Here is a 20041-nt window from a genome sequence, read left to right on the forward strand (position 1 = left end):
TCAAAGGGTTAATACGTGAATGTGCGGTCGATGCTTTGACTGAGGTTCATACAACGGTATAAAGGCTATATAAAATCCATATTTTTTTATCTTTGCAAATTATATTTTTGACTTTTTCAGAGATCAATAGACAGAATATTGAAAACTATTCGTCTTTATGACCCTTTTTTTCGTGCTCCGATAATATGTTTATCAGTAACGATTGTCGATTAAAATCTTTCAAAACCTAATTCTAATCACAAGGGGCAAAAGACAAAAGAAAAAAGGATAAACTGAAGAGGAAAAGAACCGAAAGTAAACTACCTCACGTGCAAAAAAACGTGAGTAGCGCTGTAAAAAGCAAATGACCCTGTTGATTGAAATACGATTGGCTGAGAGCATGGCCCGTGCTTGGACCAATCATAGAGCAAAGGAGAGCTCAAGTTTAATAATGCATTAGTTTTGACACTCTCGTCAACACCGTGTTATAGCTAGTTTATGCTTGAGAAGCTTTTTTTTCTTTATCTTTTTTTACATATTTGGTAACTGACAATATCGTTTAACGAATAGCTCGTGCTAAAAATAAAAGCGACAGTTGTAAAATGTTATCAATGATGTGTTTAAGATCCTTGTATGGCTAAGATGCCGGAACGAATATAGTGTTGCCATTTATGTAATGTTAAGATCGTCAAATATCACAAAAATGTAAACCATTGAAGAAAATAAATCTTTGCTAGCTCCTTCTCGTTAATTATTTTTTTTCATACCAGTGGAAAAAAGGTCTAAACTACATAATTTAGTTTTTATCCTAAATGGTAAAATATGTTTTAAAATTGCCGATTATTTATAAGCTGTGTGAAGTAGCCCAGTTTGCGATATTGTTACTCGAATTGACAAAGTTCACTCCTCAAATAAAATAAATTTCTTATGTTACTCAGCAGTTAAATACGATTTTTGGGACACTGCAATGAAAATTTGAACTACAATTTTTGGACACCGCAGTGAAATTTGAAATTTGGCATTTACTTACGGAGACATTAGTTACTAGTTTTGAATAGATTAGAACCTACTTATTCCGCATTTAATATTCTTAAACTTGCTGCATGAACATATGAAAATGAATGTTATGGGGACATATATACATAAGGTTATTTTTAAATCGAGAGCAAGAATGGTGTAGAATTAGTCTGCTAAAATAGGAAACTTGTCTTATTGAAAAGACGTAAAAAGTAATGGTAACGCTCAGAGAATCAAAATTGAACAATATCCGAAATAAGAAATAAATGTGCGGTAATAAAAAATATCGAATAGATTACCATCTCCAGCAATTAGCTATATCGGACATCTATGTTAAATTGCATAGTCTGAATCAGCTTAGAAGCGCTAAAAAGCGGTAATTAGAGGAAATCTGCAGCTGATGAGGTAAACAAATAAGGAACAAGGGTGGCAGAAGATGGAGGGAATGGAGGGGTATGGTGTGGATTGCAACGATGAACAAGAGATTAAATTTTCAGGGGGTTCTTTTAGCGACGTGGCTCACAATTAGACTTGATCCTACCTTCTTTATCTCAGTTAAGAGCATACTTCCTGACTAATGTAAGTAAACTGAGAACTATGTGACGTAAATAGTTTTCTTAAGGATATTATTTACTATCTCTCGGTTCCGACTATTTCATCCTGTTTTTTATTATCTGGAAACACTTCACATATCTAAGGAAAATAAATCTATTGTGTGACAGCAATGTCATTCAGGAACTGAAGGAATATTAAGTATGATGAATCGTTCTAAGAAAAAAATAGCTGGGCTTGTTATCTTAAAAGCAACTGAAAAAGGAATTCGATATATTGGCTTTCCTTGCCCGAATGCTTCACCGTGAGCGAGAGAAAACAAAGAGTGGATACCTTTCAGTTCTATCAGGAGCCCAATGGGACAGTGAGACAAAAAGAAAATTTCCTTTCTCAAATTAAAACTGAAAATAAATTCATATTAAAAACGCAATTAGATGTCTTAGCACAAAAACTTTCAAAGAGGTGCTTGCTATTTTCCATGAACACTTGAAACGAAGATACTGTGTCTTTAATAAAGGCACAAGATTTCGAAGAAAATCTATAAAAAATGGGCTCCACTGAACCATCAAATAAAGCCGTGTAAAGTTCGCTTTAAGTGGCGAATGGTGATATTGAATTAATCTGACTTGGTTGTTTCTAACCTGTAACAAGAACATCAACATTGCCAATATATTTCACCCGTTTAAGCTTACGTAATAAAAATGGCTATTTCAGATCTATCAGAAAAAGGGTTTTCTCTTGGTCATTGTTTCAGACTCTCCTCTTGACTTTTTGCGTTAAGAACAAATTGCTAGTTTAAAATAAAGTCAAAAAAGTGTCGGATAATTTTAATAAAGCTGTTTACCATCAAAATATGAGAACACGATAGAGCTCTTACCGGGTTAATACTTAGCTAACGTTGAGAGGTTGAAAATACTTTTTCAAGTACTGTAACTTGTTGAAATATAGAAATATATTAATGCTGTTAGGGCCGAAAAGTGTACTTTATTGATCGTGTAAACATTTTCAATTCACCAGCCGCTATTTATCAGAGCTTATTCAGCTAAACTGGCCATTTAATAGAATTACTTCATTTATTATTTTTATTTTGAGTATTTGAAAACAAAAATTAACGGAGTTTAATCGAATGTCAGTAAAAACAAACTAGTGCAATGCACGGGTTAATTAAACATACACGTCTTGATCACGCGCTGCAGATGTATGTCGTGGGGTGCGAAATAACTATAAATATAATAATATAAGTAAATGAGAGGTGTAAGAAAGTTGAAATTGCGTGTTTGTCCAATCAGAAGCTTCCTTTGTCGAAAGTATAATGCAGTGATATTCCCTTCTTAAAAAACTAAACCGCCAGAATGTCTTTTTGTAGAAAAGTTCAAAGATGAAAAGATAATGAAGTTTATCTTTTCACCGTCCTACTTCTTAGGAGTTCAATTTCAGAGATTCCTTCATGCTAATCAAAAATAAAAGAAGGAATTGTTTCTTTTTTACTATAAGTAAATATGTGTTTTTATTTGTCTGTAGTAGTCGCTGAGAAATACAGAGGGCCATTATATCTACAAGCGAGGGCTGTTGAATCAATACTGTTATGATATGAATTGATGACGTTATGGATATTTTGCAGATGATACTGATCAAGTTCGACTCCATAAATTGAGCTGCATCCAAATGAAATAGCACATTTATAGACACTAGCCAAAGAAAACAGATCCGAAATTGGAGAAGTCTTTCAAGAAGCGAAGAATTTCAAGTAAGTGGAGAAATATCAGTTTCTATTTTCAGTCAAGCTGTATAATTTTATACCTTAGGGCTTTTGTGTCACAGCAGCTTCTTTTTCGGTAATGAGATTTATGGTCAATTATGGTCAACACTTGCTTTTTTTATTAGTTTTGTTTGTGTCCATACATTTTACGTACACTTCTTTTTGTCTTCGTTTTAATAAAAAATAGCAAAAATTTACCAGCTTAAAATCATGTTTTGGATAATTTAACTACATGCTGTCGAAAAAACTTTTAAAACTAGATCGAAAAGAATGCAGTTGTCGCTAACAAATTATTTGATAAATCTCATACTCTGATGACGTTACTGCACCAAGGTTTCGTAAAGTCTTTCTCTCGATTAGTCATGAATGATAATCAAACAAAGTTCGAGACCAGTAGGGTTTTAAAAGTTGCCAACATTCGAAACTTTTTTTTTACTGAAAGTTTAACAAATTAATCAAGAATAGGTCTAGAAAACTGATGAAGATTGCAATATTATCAATACGAAGCTATCGAATTTTTTCCCATTGGTTACAAATTTCTTTGTTGCTCAGCTCAATCATCCAACCTTACTTTCATTAGGTAAAGATTATCAAATTTACAAATTCCCAGAAAAACGCTGTTGAAAAATACAAGTAAAAATTAGCGACAAAAACATCATGTTTACATTGGACAACTTCAGTCTCCTGTAAACATTGAGACAAAGAAAGTGAAGAAGAAAAGCTATCCTGACCTCAATATTAGTTTTGACAACCCATGTGGCCTGGTGACGGGAGAGCTTGTCAATGGTGGCCATTCTCCTACCTTTAACATCGATACCTCAAAGGGGAGCGCTAAACTCAGTGGAGGTCCCTTGGAGCGGGACGAGTATGCTCTTCAACAATTTCATTTTTATTTTGGATGCGAAAACAGTCGAGTATCGGAGCACTTGATCGACAACCAGACTTTCCCAGCTCAGGTAAGTAGTAGTTTTAGTAAACAAGAGAGAAGTAAGAAAGTGTCGCTATGCCTTTCCAAAATAACGAAAGAGTAAAACTATGCACTTTAAATACTATAGTTTAAATTACACGAATTAAGTTTAGGCAACCGACACAAATTTTTATTTCATCTTATTCTCGTTATGTCAATTGTTGTTTATTTGTTCGTCCTTCAGCTTCATTTGGTTTTCTATAACAAAAAGTACAACTCCTTCAAGGACGCAGTGGATAAACCGGACGGCTTAGCAGTTCTGGGAATCCTTCTCACGGTAGTATCCATACAATTTGCCAACTGCATACAAATTATTTTTAACTTTTGCATCTTAAAGTTAACGCAAACTTAACACTGTATTTAAATAAAGCTTTATAAAAAGCTCAACAGGGATTTTTCGTGTATCGTTTTGCAGGCGACATGCCCAGGGAACAGGGCTCTTGGAAAGTTTGCTAACAAACTGAAAAAAGTGATTGACGAAGGTAAAATGATAAGGAATTTTTGTTTATCACAGTGAAGTGTAATTAGGTCAAAGTTTCACAACACACTTCTCTTTCATTGACGTCTTCCTATACTTTGAATTGCTCAAGAAATTACAAATCTGCAACGACCTTTTCACAGAGATTACACTTTTTAACCGGTGAATCACTCAGTATTCCATTTACGCATCTTAATCATCTTAATATATTCAGGCGCCAGCACTAATGTGACCACCGCCTACGGCATTCGTCTAAACTACCTCATGCCCTACAATAACAAACAAGTTGACGAGGAGGAAGATGAAGACGAAACCGATGACAATGACGTCGCTAACAGCGAAGTAGATGACGATGAAGACGGAAAAAAGAAAATACGTTACTACACTTACAAAGGTTCCCTTACCACTCTTCCCTGCTATGAATCTGTCACCTGGATCGTTTTCAAGGACAAAGTCAAGATTTCGAACACTCAGGTTAGTTGCGGGTAATATAATGTGGAGAGCAATGTTCTTAACCGATAACAGTTGCACAGTTAATTTAGAGCGTTCAATTGACAATAACTGTATTGGTTCTCACAGCCCCGACTATTGTTAAGTTAGGGAGAAGAACGTTGCAGAGTCCATTGATGTATTTTACGTCTGCAACTAAAAAGATGTTCAAATGAACTACTTACTGGGTTTTGATAATTCAAAGAATGACCAACGAAAATCAGTACATGAAGCATGTCTTTTTGTGTGGCTTGTTATCATTCAAGCAGATTGTTAGGAGATGTAAAACAAAGTAGAACTTTGTATCATTATATGAAAGTGACCAGGATGCAAATAGATTGATTAAAGTTTACGGCGTCCATATTCAATATTTTAACACATGCAAGTGCCAATTATAATTTATAATTTATATTTAATTATAATTTATGAATTTCGGAATTGAATGGCTTCTGGAGCAGATTTCCTTTTTATTAAAAAGACTAAGAGCGCGCTTGACTTCAGTTTAAAGAGCTTAATTAATGGTTCCAACCCACCACGCATTTTCTGCAAGTGAAAAACTCAAGCATGTGTTTTTTGGTTTGTTTTAAAGGCCGTCAAAGAAAAAAGACCGTAGGAAAGGAGGTTGTTGTACTGTTTCTGTTCGACACAGATTAAAACCAAACCTTTTTTTCCTTTTTTCTTCAGCTCAACAAGTTCAGGAAACTAAAGGCTGAGTTCGGTGGTGCCCCTGGTTTGATGTGTGACAACATTAGACCGGTACAACCGCTGTACAAACGCAAGGTGTATTCTGTCGTCTCAAGCAGGGACTAAATAGCCGACAGCAGCACATAACGCTCCTACTGGCCCTGGTTGTTCAGAGGGTGGATAACGCTATCCTCTGGATAAATCTCTATTCAACTATTATTCGCCTCAGGTTCGGTGAATATCGTCGAATAATCCCCGAGACGAAGTCGAGGGGATTATTCGACAATATTCACCGAACCTGAGGCGAATAATTTTTTTAGTATAATCTCAGAGCTGAACAACAGAGAAATTTCTAAAATCATAACATTTTAGTAACATTTATTAACATTTTATTTGAACATTTTATATAAACCGCGTGGAGCGGTTTATATAGTGTCATATAAGGAACCGTTCGACCAATCAGATTGCTGGAAACTCTTTGCTCAGCTCTGAAATTATACTAACAGTGGATAATGTAGTACGTTAGTTAACAACTATTCACCAAAGTGGAGGTGGTTAGTGGTGGATATTTACCGAGCCGCTTCGCGGCTCGGTAAATATCCACCGCTAACCACCGACACTGAGGTGAATAGTTGTTTTAGTATATACTAAAACAGGGAGATAATATACACCACCGTCGTTAATTTGAGTGATTTCTTCACTTGTCACGGATGCAAACCGGGACGCCATTTTTTCCCGAGTTGCTCGGAGGTAAATAGCAAAGGATATTCGGAGTTTGACTACTGAGCCAATCAGAGCGCGCCTTCAACACTATCCACTGTTTTAGTATATACTAATATTATTTATTCATCCTTCGCACAACTGGCACTAGGCAACTGGCACTAGGTCGTGCTTCAAAAAGGAAATAATTGAAAGCGCAAATGCCGGAGTTTGTGATCTTAAAAAAATCGTCAATAAGGTTATATCAGTTTGTAATTCTCTTTTTTTCTTTCAATCCGGGAATACATTTTTATTATAAGAGGAATTTATCATTGAATATTTATGAATTCGGATTTCACTGTTAGGATTTAAATATAATACATGCTTGATTAGAACTCTTAATATTTTAGCAGTGTGGTAATTCTGTACGAAGTTTGAGTTTAGCCATTGTATGAATTGTTACAAAGGGATCTGATAAATAAAACAAAAACTGTATGAAGTTCTCAACTGAGTTATCCTAATCTTTATGAATGTCAGGTTCTGCCGATGCTTCAGAAAACGGAATAAAAACATTATCAAATCCCTCTTTTTACCCTTGAAAATTATAAGTTTTGGATCTTTCAGCGGTCAACAGACGAAATATAGGATTTGTTTCATTGAGTTCAGAGTCACTGATAATAATTATCGAAATATCATGAACTGAATAATAGACCTTTAGAGGATGGCAGGTTTTTCATCTAAATTTAAGATCGTTAGATATATTACACCATCGACATAGAATTTTTCTACAATTTTCATGTAAGATGTACATCACCAGGCACATCCCAATGTTTAACAATTATGAACCGAATTGAAGGTGAAGTCTTAAGACCGAATCCCTTTTCAGACCGAAACTCTGCCTTGATTTCGATGTTCCTCTTTACTCGATCCAGGTGATAATGATCAAAGATACCCGTTCTTCTCTCAGTCATAAATCTACTTAATCCCGTCCAGCTTTTTATACCTCATTTGGGTAGCCGCACATCTACTTACATAGACTGTGTTCCTCGACTGCTGAAGTTGTTTTTGCCGGGTTTGATATTTAATTAATGAAATTGCTTGTTGAATTTAGAGGACTCACCGCCGAACCTTGGCGACGCTATCTTGGATCTTTCCAAGTGTACCGTGAGAACGGAGCAGTCTTTGAGGTTCAGAACAATATTGTTTTAGTTCACGAGGAAGTTGCAATTGTACACCTCGGATGTTCAAGTGCCAGATGGGAAATCAACATTAAAATCGAATGACTTTTAATTCAATGACATCGTGTTGACTTTTATGCTTGTAAAGTTAAAGCTAAATGGACATATTACTTACTTCATGCGTGTTGTGTTTTGTGCTGTGTAGACAAAAATTTACTAAAATGTATTAAAATATTTTGGCTTGAATGATCCATTATCAAAATAATTGTCTCCAAAAATATTATTAAGGGGAGACTGACAAGTGCACCGACCGTGGGAGACTTGCAAATTTACAATGTGCGTGTGCTTTGATCATATGATCGTCACTTACAGATATTTCCAATTAAGGAAACTTATCCAATCCGTAAATTGTATTTTTCCGAGGTACTAGCAAAGCAATATTTATGGAATATTTATGGGATATTTTTTTTTGTCACAAAGTTATGAAGGAACCACAGTAACTGCAGCTATGAACCATTACTTTTCTATACTCATCAAAGTTTAGGTTGATTCCAGCAAAGGTAAATTGAAAATGCGACTTTACATTGGAGACCCAAATGTTTTTTTTTTTTTTTTTTAATAAATGACTGGTTATGTTTTGTAAATACTATCGGCAGAGAAAACAAGTACCATCAAGTTTTAATAACTAGCAATTAATTTAGGCAATATCATTGTGACAACAATTAAACGCTCAACTTTTGCTAACGGGCAATCCTAAGTAATAACGTAATGGTCGATTTGGGTAAATGAAAAATCTGATCTATTACAATTTACCAAGAAAATAGATTCAAAATTGAAGCAAAGTCTTTCGAGAGAAATTCAGATTTTTGAGAGACATGTTTCGGCATGCTTATGCCATCTTCAATCAATGAGTAACAGAACGCGAGTAATTATATAACAGACAAGTAGATGAATAAAATATTTACAGTATGACGTATGTTATATAATTTCTCACGTTCTGTTACTCATTGATTGAAGATGGCATAAGCATGCCGAAACATGTCTCTCAAAAAAGTTGTCTATTTCTTACAATATTTATCATACTTGCTACTACTAAGACCTTATGGAAACTCAGTTGTAGTAAATTAGAATTTGAGTACAGTTTCATCCAAAACTCAATGGGGCACTTCTATGAATAGTTCCAAAGTTTCAAGTAAAATTTCCGTTCTCGTTAAGATCACCTCTCAAGGAGTAATTTTTAAGTTGTTAACTTTTATAAATAATAGTAATCAAAACACGCTAAACATAGCTCTTTGGCTCTAATTATTTCAGGCGCCAAACAACTAAGACACAATTGCAACTGAAATAATCTTAGAACATGGCATAGCTGATTTGAATATGATTGGCTGCGGGCATGGCCCGAGTTTGGACCAATCATAAAGTAAAGGAGAGCTTACGCGTGATAATGGTTCGTAAACTTACGTCAACACAACGCTATTTTAGGCCTGAAAAGCTTGTTTTTTTTTTCTTTCTTTAAAATGTTTAGTACCTGACGATATAATTTAACGAATAGCTCGTGCTAAAATAAGAACAACTTCGGCAAAATGTTTTTTTTTTTTTTTTTATTTATTTTTTTTTTTTATTACAGCATTGTTTATTACACTTACACATGTACTTACACTATAATTACTTTTTACACCATGTTTAACCTACATTAACTTACACTACTTACAATACATATATAACAATACAGTTACACTAGTCAAATTTAATTACAGTTGATCTATTTACCACATTATTGTTTGCATGTTAATTGTCGAGTGACTACTGAGAATTGTGTTTGCTATTTAAACTACAAGGGAATTGATTTTCCAGAAATTAATAAACTGTTAAATAAAAAAGATAGCGAAGAGGTCAAACTACAAAGTTGAAAAAAAAAAAAAAGACAATACAATCTTATAACGACAGAAAAAATTTCCATTTGTTCCTGAACTCCTTCTCGTTATTACAAGTGACAGCAATATATTTTTCTAGATAAATTTTGTCGCGCACAAGTGAGACGAAATCATCGAAACGGCAATTTATGGTATTTAAAGCGTTAACATATAAAAAATATTTGCCTAGAATAATGAGATGGTTGAGGGCTAAACAGTAGGTGTGACAGCGAATAATTCCGAACATAATCTCCAGTTCTGACAGTGACAGTTTCATATTACTAGAGGTTGAGTACCACTCCTGGAATCTATTCCAAAAAGAACTTGCTTGCTTACAGTTTATAAACAAATGCCAGACGGTCTGGTGCTCAGAAGGACAAAAGGGACAGGAGGGCGATGCAACTTTTTTCATTTTATGTAACAAGCTATTCGTTGGTAAAATTCGGTGAATAATTTTGTATTGAAACATTGTCAATTTAATTTCTCTCGTGGCTTTGAATGGTAGGAGGTAGATTTTGTTCAAGTCACTTTTCTCGATGCCAGACATTAAAAGTTTTTTCTCAGAAGTTGGTGGCGGTAGATCTTCGAGGTTAAGCAGGATACTGTATTTTGCTTTACATGAGAGTGAACAGGTTGAGGTAGGAGGCGTAACTGGGTCTTGGGAATTTTCTTGCAATAGTTTTTTCCAATTTTGTGGAATAGAAGAAAGAATGCTATAATATCGCAAAAAGTTACATTTTACATTGAATTTATTGCGAAAAGAATTAAATGAAAGGAATTGACCCTCACAGGAGTCAAAAAGGTCCGAGATTTGTTTTATTCCAGCTTGATTTTTTTTTTTTTTTTTTTTTTTTTCAAGCTGGAATAAAAAAAATGTTATCAATGAAGTGTTTAAGATCCTCGTGTGGCTAAGCTACTATATTGAATATAGTGTTTCATGATCACGAAAAAAAAAAGTATCGAAGAAAGTGTATCTTTGCTACTTTTCTTTTACTTTGTTTTGTTTATAGATACCGACAGCAAAAAGGCCCAAACTACAAAATGCATTTTGAACGCAACATTGTAGAATATAATTTATCAAAATATATATATATATATCTAAGCCTGGTATTTTTGCTTGAATGAATAAAGTTCTCTCAAATATCATAAAGTTCCTCTCTTACACAGTTATTAATTCACAACTATGGTACCAGAACAGCCAGTAATTATCGAACGCACTTGTGCCGTGCAAATCTCAAGCAATTTACAATTCTCTACTCAGGTCCTAAAATTTGTAACTCTCTTCCTATGTCAGTCACACGTTCGTCAAACTTTCTTAGCTTTAAGACAAAAATGCAAGATTTTTTCCTTAAATAAACACTGAATTGGCCAAAGCGCAAGTTCGCAGCACTTTTTCTTTACTTGATTTATTATTGTAAGTGAGGTGGCTCTCCCATAAGCCCGGTGGCTTCCTGGGTCTCCCCGCCTTCTAGCTGTAAATAAATCTTTGTATTGTTAAAATAAGGCAAATAAAGATGATGATAACAATTTTTGGGACACCCATTCCTTGATGCAAATGCTTCAAATGGCAGTCATACTGTACGATTCTTCTCTGTTCTAGTAATCATAAAACGCCGTCTGCAGTTTTCCCGTCTCCAAATGTCATGTGGTATGTGTTTTATAATTAGCGCTTTAATACAGATCAATGCACTGAGTTCAGTGTTTTTATTGGAACAGCGGTCCCTTAATTCAAATAGTGACCGTCTTATGTCGTTGTGTACATCCACTTGTCTTCCGTCGACAGGGTTATAGACTACAATGTTATGACTCTAGCTAGCGGTGGTAAAACACATGTACAGTCGGTGGAACTGTCTTCTAAGAGAAATTCAGTTGAACAAATTAGCATTTGAGTATAATTTCACTCGTTTCATCCAAACCTTGATAAGGCATATTACACATTTCCATGTTTACTCCCAAAGTTTCAAGTGAAATTTCTACAACGATAATGAAAAAGATACTAGTGTTAATGAAAAGACTGTTAAGCCCAAGCCAATGAAAAGCTTATGTTAAGGGCAGATAATATGACAATTAACTGCAATGAAATTGGGGATTTGGCCTTTTTTTCCGGAGACTTAAAGACACAATCAGAGCAAGAATAAAGTTTTTGTTTGTTTTGTTGTTACGGAAACATACAAACATGTTTAGGGAAGTCGACAGAAGGCTGTAGAATTTATCTTCTAAAATAAGAAAGTTTCCTTTTTGGAAAGACGTAAGCAGCAATTAGAGCGCTTGAGGGATCAGACTAAACAATATCTAAAATAAGACATAGATGGACGGTAATACAACGTATCGAATAGATTGCCATCTCCGGTAATCAGTTATATCGGATATTGACTCTAAATTATGTAGTTTGAGTCAGCCGTTAGAGGCGCTAAAAAGCGGTATTTTGAGGCAATCTTCTGTCAAAATATTCTTTGTCGTAAAGGCGACTTTACTGAAAACTGAAAATGATAGACAAAAAGGAATGAGGGTAGCAGAAGATGGCGAGGAACAGCAACGTAAACAATGAACAAGAAGCTAAATTTTTAGGGTTTATTAACCGTGACAGAGCCCTCAATCAAACTTGAACCAAACTGCTTCTTTCAGCTGAGAGTTAATTTCCTGATTGTTAAAAGTGAAGATTTCGTTGACGCAAACGGATGCCTTTTGGATATTATTGACTGTCTATGGGTTCCTGACCATTTTATCCTGTATTTTATTACCTGGAGGCACTTCATGTATCTAAGGAAGTAAGATCTGTTCTTGAGACGTTAATGTTTGTATTGATATTCAAAACTGGCTGTGTTTGTCATCTTAAAATGCAACTGAAAATGGAATTAGACACATTGGCTCTCCTCCCCGAACGCTACACCTTAGTGTGAGAAAGACATTGGCCATAGTGAAAGTCGATGAGGACTTTATACAACTCTACAAAAGAAATCCAAAACCGCGTAAAGTTCACCTTAATTGGAAAATGTCCATATTGAATTGATTAGATGTTGTTGTGTTTCTATGTTTCTAACCTGTAACAAGAACATCAACTTTATCAATATACTTCACCCCTGTAAACTTACGAAGTAAAAATGGCTTTTGCATAACTATCAAATTGCTCAGTCGAAATGACTAAAACAAGCAAAATTTAACTTAAGGAAACTGTATTTCATCAAAACAAGAGAACATCATAGGGCTCGTAGTGGAATAATATTCAGCTAACGTTCAGAGGTGAAAATATTTTTCAAGTACCGCAACCTGTTTAAATATAGAAATATTTATTCAATGTTTCCGCGGCCGAAAACTATATTTATTGATCATGTGAACATTACCAGTTTACCAGTCCGCTCATTGTAAGAGCTTATTGAGCTAGACTGGCCATTTTTTCGGAACCATTTAAATTTTTATTCTAAGAATTTACCAACTCATACAAAGTAGTGAGATCGATGCACGTGCTGAATTTGAATAGCTTGAAAAACCATATGAACCCTGATCACGTGCGGCAGACGCATGTCGAGGGTAAACAGATCAACTATGAATATAATAATATGAATAATAAGTAGGTGCAAAGAAGGTAAAATTGCGTGCTTGTCCAATCAGAAGCTTCCTTTGCTGAAAGTATGTTACAGTGAAATTCTCTTCCTGAAAAAAATAGTGTAACGTCTTTTCGCAGTATAGTTCAGACATCAAAAGGTATGTGATCATGTTTAACTTTTTACTGTTCTGTTGCGTGCGAGTTTAATTTCAGAAATTCTTAAATGCTATATTATATAAACGAAGGAAGTTTCCTTGATTAATTGATGTAAATATTTATATCTATTTCTGTCTTTAGCAACAGTGCGCTGAGAAACACAGGGGGGGAATTATGTCTACAAGTGAGGGCCCTTGAAACAATACTATCTTGACAAGAATTAATATGATGTTATGGATATTTTGCAGATGATACTGATCAATTTCGACTCCATAAATTTAGCTGCATCCAAATCAAAAAGCACATTCATAGACACTAGCCAGAGAAAACAGATCCGAAATTGGAGAAGTCTTTCCAGAAGCGAAGAATCTCAAGTAAGTGGAGAAATTTCAGTTTTTATTTCAAGTCAAGTCAGATAATTTCATATCTTGAGCCTTTCGTGTTACAGCAATTTCTTTTTCCGTTATGAAATTTATGGTTTTATGGTTAAATTAGCATTTTCTTATTTTATTTATTTTGTCTGTGTCCATAAATTTTAGGTAGGTTTTTTTTTTTTGTCTTAGTTTTAGCGTAAAAATGCAGCCAAACTTTATTGGCTTAACATCACGTTTTAGATCATTCAACTGCACACTATTGGAAGAAAGCCATATAACGAGATGGAGAAAAATGCAGTAGTTGCTATTTGATACACCTTACTCCGTCGATGTAACTGCATCAAAATTTTGAATAGTTTTAATCAAGATAGGTCATGTTTATAACTAAATTGAGCTCGAGACTAGCATAGTTCTTTAAATCTGCCAACAGTCAAATTTTTCTCTGAGTGTTTAACTAACAGATTAGGTTCTCGGAACGAGAATAAGTCAGGGAAAACTTGCAATGTTATCAGTATACAGCCATCGGCATTTTCCCCGTCGGTTATACGTGATTGTCTCCTTCGGCTTAATTTTCCAACAGTTCCTGTCATTAGTTTTACGTACACGATAATTAACAATTATTCGCCGAAGGCGAGGTGAATATCGTCGAATAATCCCCTCGACTTCGTCTCGCCGAACCTGAGGCGAATAATTGTTTTAGTATAATTTCAGAGCTGAACAACAGAGAAATTTCTAAAATCATAACATTTTGGTAACATTTTTTAACATTTTAGTTTAACATTTTATATAAACCGCGCGGAGCGGTTTATATAGCGTCATATAAGGAACCGCTCGACCAATCAGATTGCTGGAAACTCTTTGTTCAGCTCTGAAATTATACTAATCACATTTACAAATTCTCAAGAAAAGTGATTTTGAAAATATTGAATTAAAAAAAATCTTAGTTAAACAACATCATGTCCATATTAGTTCAACAATTTCATCAGACTGTTCTTGAAGCAGGCTTGGTTATCAGAAAATCTTAAACTTTTAAAGATTAAAACTTAAGATATTTTCTCTAGGAACTTCTAACTTATTATAATAAGCAGTGAAACTAGAGTTCACATCAGGTTTTTCTGTAATTTGTCTGTCGCTGGAAGAAAAATGCTTTGAAAGTGTTATTTCACGGAGAATTTTCTAGGATTCTACAAGCCTTTCAACTCACATGCCTGTCACTTAAATGTTATGTATCGAGGATAGTTGTGTCATGATGTAAGGCACGTGCATTTGCCAGACTGATGTGCACAATATCAACTCACGTGCAAGCCCAGCAAATGACTCACGTCTTTTGCACTTGAGACTTGAAGTTTACCCTCTTCCCTACCAAATACTCTTTTACCTTTTTTTATTTAGTTTAATTGTCACATTCAAAGAGAAAAAGTACACCACTGATCGAATGTGAGAAATCCCTCTATGAAATTGCTTCCTAAAAAAATAACAGCGTCTCAGCTAAGCATGCGCAGCTAAGTGATTTCAATTCTCAGAGATTTCTATACCATCCAACTTCCTAAATTTTACGGGTCTTCTGTAATACGCTTCGAAACAAAATCACCCTGTTTTCGAGCCTTGAAGCCAAATAACCTTGACCCGTTAAAGCTGTTAATTCAATACCGAGATAAATAGCTGTGTTTATCATGAACAAAATTTGTATCCTTTGCATTGAGCTTACCGCCTCCCGGTTAGCTCAACGGATAGAGCGCTGAACTGTTGTGCGGGAGTTCGAGGATTCGAGCCTCGGCCGGACCAACACTCAAGGTCTTAAGATAATTGAGAAGAATATGCTACCTTTCTATAACATCAAGAAATGGTTAGATATTCTAGTCTTCTCCGAAAGGGACGAATAAATGGAGGTCCCGTCTCCTGCAGGGTTAGGGGTAGGAGACGTTAATTTCCCATGCACGAGATTACTGTGCGATAGATGTCCTCCCCTGTGGTAGGATGGGTGGGTTAGTACATTAATTGTAAAGCGCTGTTGATCTGTCATTGTAAATAGCACTGTATAAGAAATAAATTATTATTCAAAATTACTAAAATCTCGTGTAGCTTGTTTCTCATAAGCTGACAAGTCTAATCAGGTCATATCTATTTTCAGACCAGTTATAGTGATGTATCTTTTGTGGCTAATTTCTATGATTGGCGCCGTTGTGTGTCAAGGTGAGTTTTCTCCCATATTCGATTGAAAATTTCTAATATGTATTGTATTTCCTTGGACAAGATGTAAACTGTAGTGCAAAAAAATGTATGTTCTGTCAGCCAGATTTATCTGATTCAAATGTTTAAAAGATGCAGCGATTGAAGACAATCAAGAAAGTCAAAGAAAGAACACTTGTTGCTCGTGTTTTCATGAAAAACTACAAATACCCTTGCTATTTTGTTTGTTGTAACGAAAACTATATATCTATGCATAAATGATTGGCAATAGAAACCGATGGTCAATATTAATAAGTGATAGTGAAATCAATGTCCACAATGATTTTAAGTTGCTCAGAGATATGAAGTTTCGTAATGAATATATAAAGGAGTAGCTACTAATCAAGTTCTTTTCACTTCTTATTTAGATTATGCCTACCTGTCTGATCAAAAAGGTAAGATTAAATCAACTCCATGAATTTCTTTTTGCATGGACAATGAGCAGTCTCTCTAAAAAATTGCGTTGTTACTCATTTAAACAACTGTAAAACTAGGCTTTCTTAAAAAGGCCACAGAGCTTGTTATAAAAAAAATGTGGAGAAAAGGAATATTTTCTTTCCCCAGCTTATTTGTATATTTTGAATACCGCTGATGAATACTGATTCTTTCCATTAGCTCCAGGCCCAGCAAACTGGCCCCAAATCTTCCCACAATGCGGCGGAAAACTTCAGTCTCCTGTCAACATCGAGACAAAGAAAGTGAAGAAGAAAAGCTATCCTGATCTCAAGATCAGTTTTGACAACCCCTGTGGACTGGTGACCGGGGAGCTTGTTAATGGCGGCCATTCTCCTACCTTCAACATCGACAGCTCAAAGGGGAGCGCTAAACTCAGTGGCGGTCCCTTGGAGTGTGACGAGTACGCCCTTCAACAATTCCATTTTCATTTTGGATGCGAAAACAGTCGAGGATCGGAGCACTTGATTGACAACAAGACTTTCCCAGCTCAGGTATGTAATAGTTTTTACAATCAAGAGAAAAATAAAGTAAATGTCGCTATGAATCACCGAATTACCGATTCTGAGATTTTCCTGGTAGTCAAAACATTCCTGAATTGTTTAGATTTTCTGCATCGTTTGAAACAGCAAGATATACAAAAATTAACTTACCATGCCTTTCCACAGTAACAAGAGATTAATGCACACTCCTCAAGAGCAATCATTTTCGAAAAATCGTGAACATTTCAAAAATAGTTTGTACTTGTTTAGATTCACGACTTTTATTTCATCTTATCCCGTTTTAACTACCTTTTCTAATTAATGGTTCTTTTTTTGTTTCCCTTCAGCTTCATTTGGTTTTCTATAACAAAAAGTACAACTCCTTCAAGGACGCAGTGGATAAACCGGACGGCTTAGCAGTTCTCGGAGTCCTTCTCACGGTATGTATGAATACAGAAGATTTTCCAACTACATACTGAAAAAAATAGTACTTATAATGATCTGAATCGTCTACGAGAAAGAAGAACCTTCTAAAATGTGCCCCGCTCCCAACGTGTGGTTTCGTTGTCCAGTTGGCAGTAGCGAGCAATCTGTATATGTATCCTGAATTTTTTCTGGCTTCTTTTCTGTAATTGTCTAAATTACAGCTCACTTAGGAGGATAACTCTTTTATTTGATATATACTAATAATTTGGACTATTGCCTGTTGAAAACGTAACCTAGATATTGTATCAACTCCCCAGAAAGCTTAACAGTGTTTCTTCGTGCATTTGTTTGCAGGCGACGTGCCCAGGAAACAGGGTTCTAGGAAAATTTTCTAATAAACTGAAAAAAGTGATTGACGAAGGTAACTAGCGAACTCTACTCTAGGAAACCATTTTATCAGTCAAATGCTATAAAGTTGCAGTTTACGAACAGACTCTGAAATAAGGCCCGTTTGAAACTGATTTCCTTTGTCTTTTATTGAAGTCTCCCTATATGTTCAATTATTCCAGCATTTCCAACACAGAAATTACAACAATTAACCAATGAATCACTTCGTCCGACGTGATAAACAGGTGAATCAGATTCCCATCGCCCTAGTTTCCAGTATTCCATCAACGCATCTTAATCATCTTAATATATTCAGGCGCCAGGACTAATGTGACCACCGCCGACGGCATTCGTCTAAACTACCTCATGCCCTACAATAACAAACAAGTCAACGAGGAGGAAGATGAAGACGAAACCGATGATGATGACGCCGCTGCTAACAGCGAAGATGACGATGAAGACGAAAAAAAGAAAATACGTTACTACACTTACAAAGGTTCCCTTACCACTCCTCCCTGCTATGAATCTGTCACTTGGATCGTTTTCAAGGACAAAGTCAAGATTTCGAACACTCAGGTTAGTTGTGGGTGGTGTGAAAGGGAAAAGTTAAAGGCACTAACGTCCTTAACCGATAACAGTGGGATAGTTGACTTTGAGTGTTTAGTTGACACTGATTCTTTTGTCCTCTGAAATCTGCCACAACTGCATTTGGTTTTCATTTCTATGACGATTGTTTAATTTAGAATAAACATGTTCCGGAGACCATTGATACGTTCTAGCACGGCGGACTAAAAACAAAGAACTGATTCGATTGATCCACTTCATCGCGCATTTAATTCGCAGTTAATTGCAATTGGTTTCGAAGAGCTTTTATATTTTAATTTCTATAAGTCAGCCCCGAGTTTCTCTGAGTTTTTCTTATCGTTTTAGACCAAATACTCCATACTTAGCCACCTTATTTTAGGTTTATAGTCAAGGCCGTCAAAGATGTAGGCTGTAGGAAGTTATTCTGCCCTTTCCGTGTTAGACAAACGTTAATATGAAATCCTTTTCTCTCTCTTTTTCAGCTCAACAAGTTCAGGAAACTAAAGGCTCAGTACGGTGGTGCTCCTGGTTTAATGTGTGATAACATGAGGCCGGTACAACCGCTGTACAAACGCAAGGTGTATTCTGTCGTCTCAAGCCGGGACTAAATAGCCAAAAGCTGTTTTTTAAACTTCTCCTGGTCTTACTTAAAAAATCAGATAAATTGAAGGCGCAAGTGCGAGTTTATTATTTAAGAAAAATGTGTAAAAATCGGTGCCACATGTATATAATTGTGAAATATTCCAATTTTTTTAACCAGGGAATAATTTTGTATTGTGCGAGGAGTTTAACAATTACAATGAATATATGAAGTTCATATATTTTGAACTGCGGTAGTAGATACGTATGGCGCACGATCCTCGCAGTAGAGAACGCTATCTATGCAAGAGCGAAAATCAGACCTGAAAAAAATCAGGCCTTTACGGGATTCGAACCACTGACCTCTGCGATACTAGTGCAGCGCTCTACCAATTGAGCTAACAATGAATATATGAAGTTTATATATTTTGAACTGCGGTCGTAGATACGTATGATGCACGATCCTCGCAGTAGAGAACGCTATTTATGCAATAGCGAAAATCAGACCTGAAATAAAAAAATAAAAAAAAAAAGATTTTTTTCAGGTCTGATTTTCGCTATTGCACAAATAGCGTTCTCTGCTGCGAGGATCGTGCATCATACGATTTTAACAATATTTGAGAATTCGGTCTTCACCATTAGCAACTATGCATGCTTGATCAAAACTCTTGCTATTTAGTAGCTTGGTACTTTAGAATGGTTATAGAACTGAGCGGAGTACAACTCAGGTATTAATAACAAAAGTCTTTATTCCATCATAAGATAAAACTACATATCTTATGTTACAATGAATTTGGAAAAACTACAGAAATCTACATACATATTATGAATTAAAAAGTATGTCATTACAATAAATGGAGCTTAAATATCAACCTATTTACAAAGGTGTTCATTAATCGAACAAGTGATTTCAAATTGGCCGTACTCGTATAACGAGAGGCTTATTTGAAATTGGAAGCACGATTGCACCTAAATTGTACTACACAAAGTCCGATTACCAATTAGTTATGTCTGAATAACGAAGTGCGAGAATTTCAGGATTGAAACATTTAATGCAAGAGCTCACTTCATTTTATTTCTTGTTAGTTTCCAATCGTTATCTGGATCAGAT

The 20041-nt window shown here is 35.3% G+C and overlaps 2 protein-coding genes across 2 annotated transcripts; both read left to right on the forward strand.

Moving 5' to 3' along the window:
• The first annotated feature begins 3669 nt into the window (after nucleotides 1-3669).
• On the forward strand, nucleotides 3670-7123 carry LOC111339021 (carbonic anhydrase 2-like). Its single transcript, XM_088763095.1, has 6 exons — nucleotides 3670-3705; nucleotides 3952-4263; nucleotides 4459-4551; nucleotides 4690-4756; nucleotides 4967-5226; nucleotides 5926-7123. The coding sequence occupies exons 1-6, from the start codon at nucleotides 3670-3672 to the stop codon at nucleotides 6049-6051; spliced, it is 894 nt and encodes a 297-aa protein (XP_088619221.1). The 3' UTR covers nucleotides 6052-7123.
• A 6512-nt stretch (nucleotides 7124-13635) lies between these two features.
• Nucleotides 13636-19802, forward strand: LOC111339044 (carbonic anhydrase 2). Its single transcript, XM_022945623.2, has 8 exons — nucleotides 13636-13789; nucleotides 15921-15982; nucleotides 16387-16413; nucleotides 16634-16965; nucleotides 17301-17393; nucleotides 17734-17800; nucleotides 18083-18342; nucleotides 18834-19802. Exons 2-8 carry the CDS (start codon nucleotides 15934-15936, stop codon nucleotides 18957-18959), a joined length of 954 nt encoding a protein of 317 aa, XP_022801358.2. The 5' UTR covers nucleotides 13636-13789; nucleotides 15921-15933; the 3' UTR covers nucleotides 18960-19802.
• The last annotated feature ends 239 nt before the right edge of the window (nucleotides 19803-20041 follow it).

The sequence above is a fragment of the Stylophora pistillata genome, chromosome 6 (assembly GCF_964205215.1).
Source record: "Stylophora pistillata chromosome 6, jaStyPist1.2, whole genome shotgun sequence".
Lineage (NCBI taxonomy): Eukaryota > Metazoa > Cnidaria > Anthozoa > Scleractinia > Pocilloporidae > Stylophora > Stylophora pistillata.

Coding starts and splice junctions, on each gene's coding strand:
- LOC111339021 (XM_088763095.1), top strand. CDS start 3,670: ATGAATGATAATCAAACAAAGTTCGAGACCAGTAGG. Junction 4,757..4,966: donor GAAAAAAGTGATTGACGAAG/GTAAAATGATAA, acceptor TAATATATTCAG/GCGCCAGCACTAATGTGACC. Junction 5,227..5,925: donor TCAAGATTTCGAACACTCAG/GTTAGTTGCGGG, acceptor TTTTTTCTTCAG/CTCAACAAGTTCAGGAAACT.
- LOC111339044 (XM_022945623.2), top strand. CDS start 15,934: ATGTATCTTTTGTGGCTAATTTCTATGATTGGCGCCGTTGTGTGTCAA. Junction 16,966..17,300: donor ACAAGACTTTCCCAGCTCAG/GTATGTAATAGT, acceptor GTTTCCCTTCAG/CTTCATTTGGTTTTCTATAA. Junction 18,343..18,833: donor TCAAGATTTCGAACACTCAG/GTTAGTTGTGGG, acceptor TCTCTTTTTCAG/CTCAACAAGTTCAGGAAACT.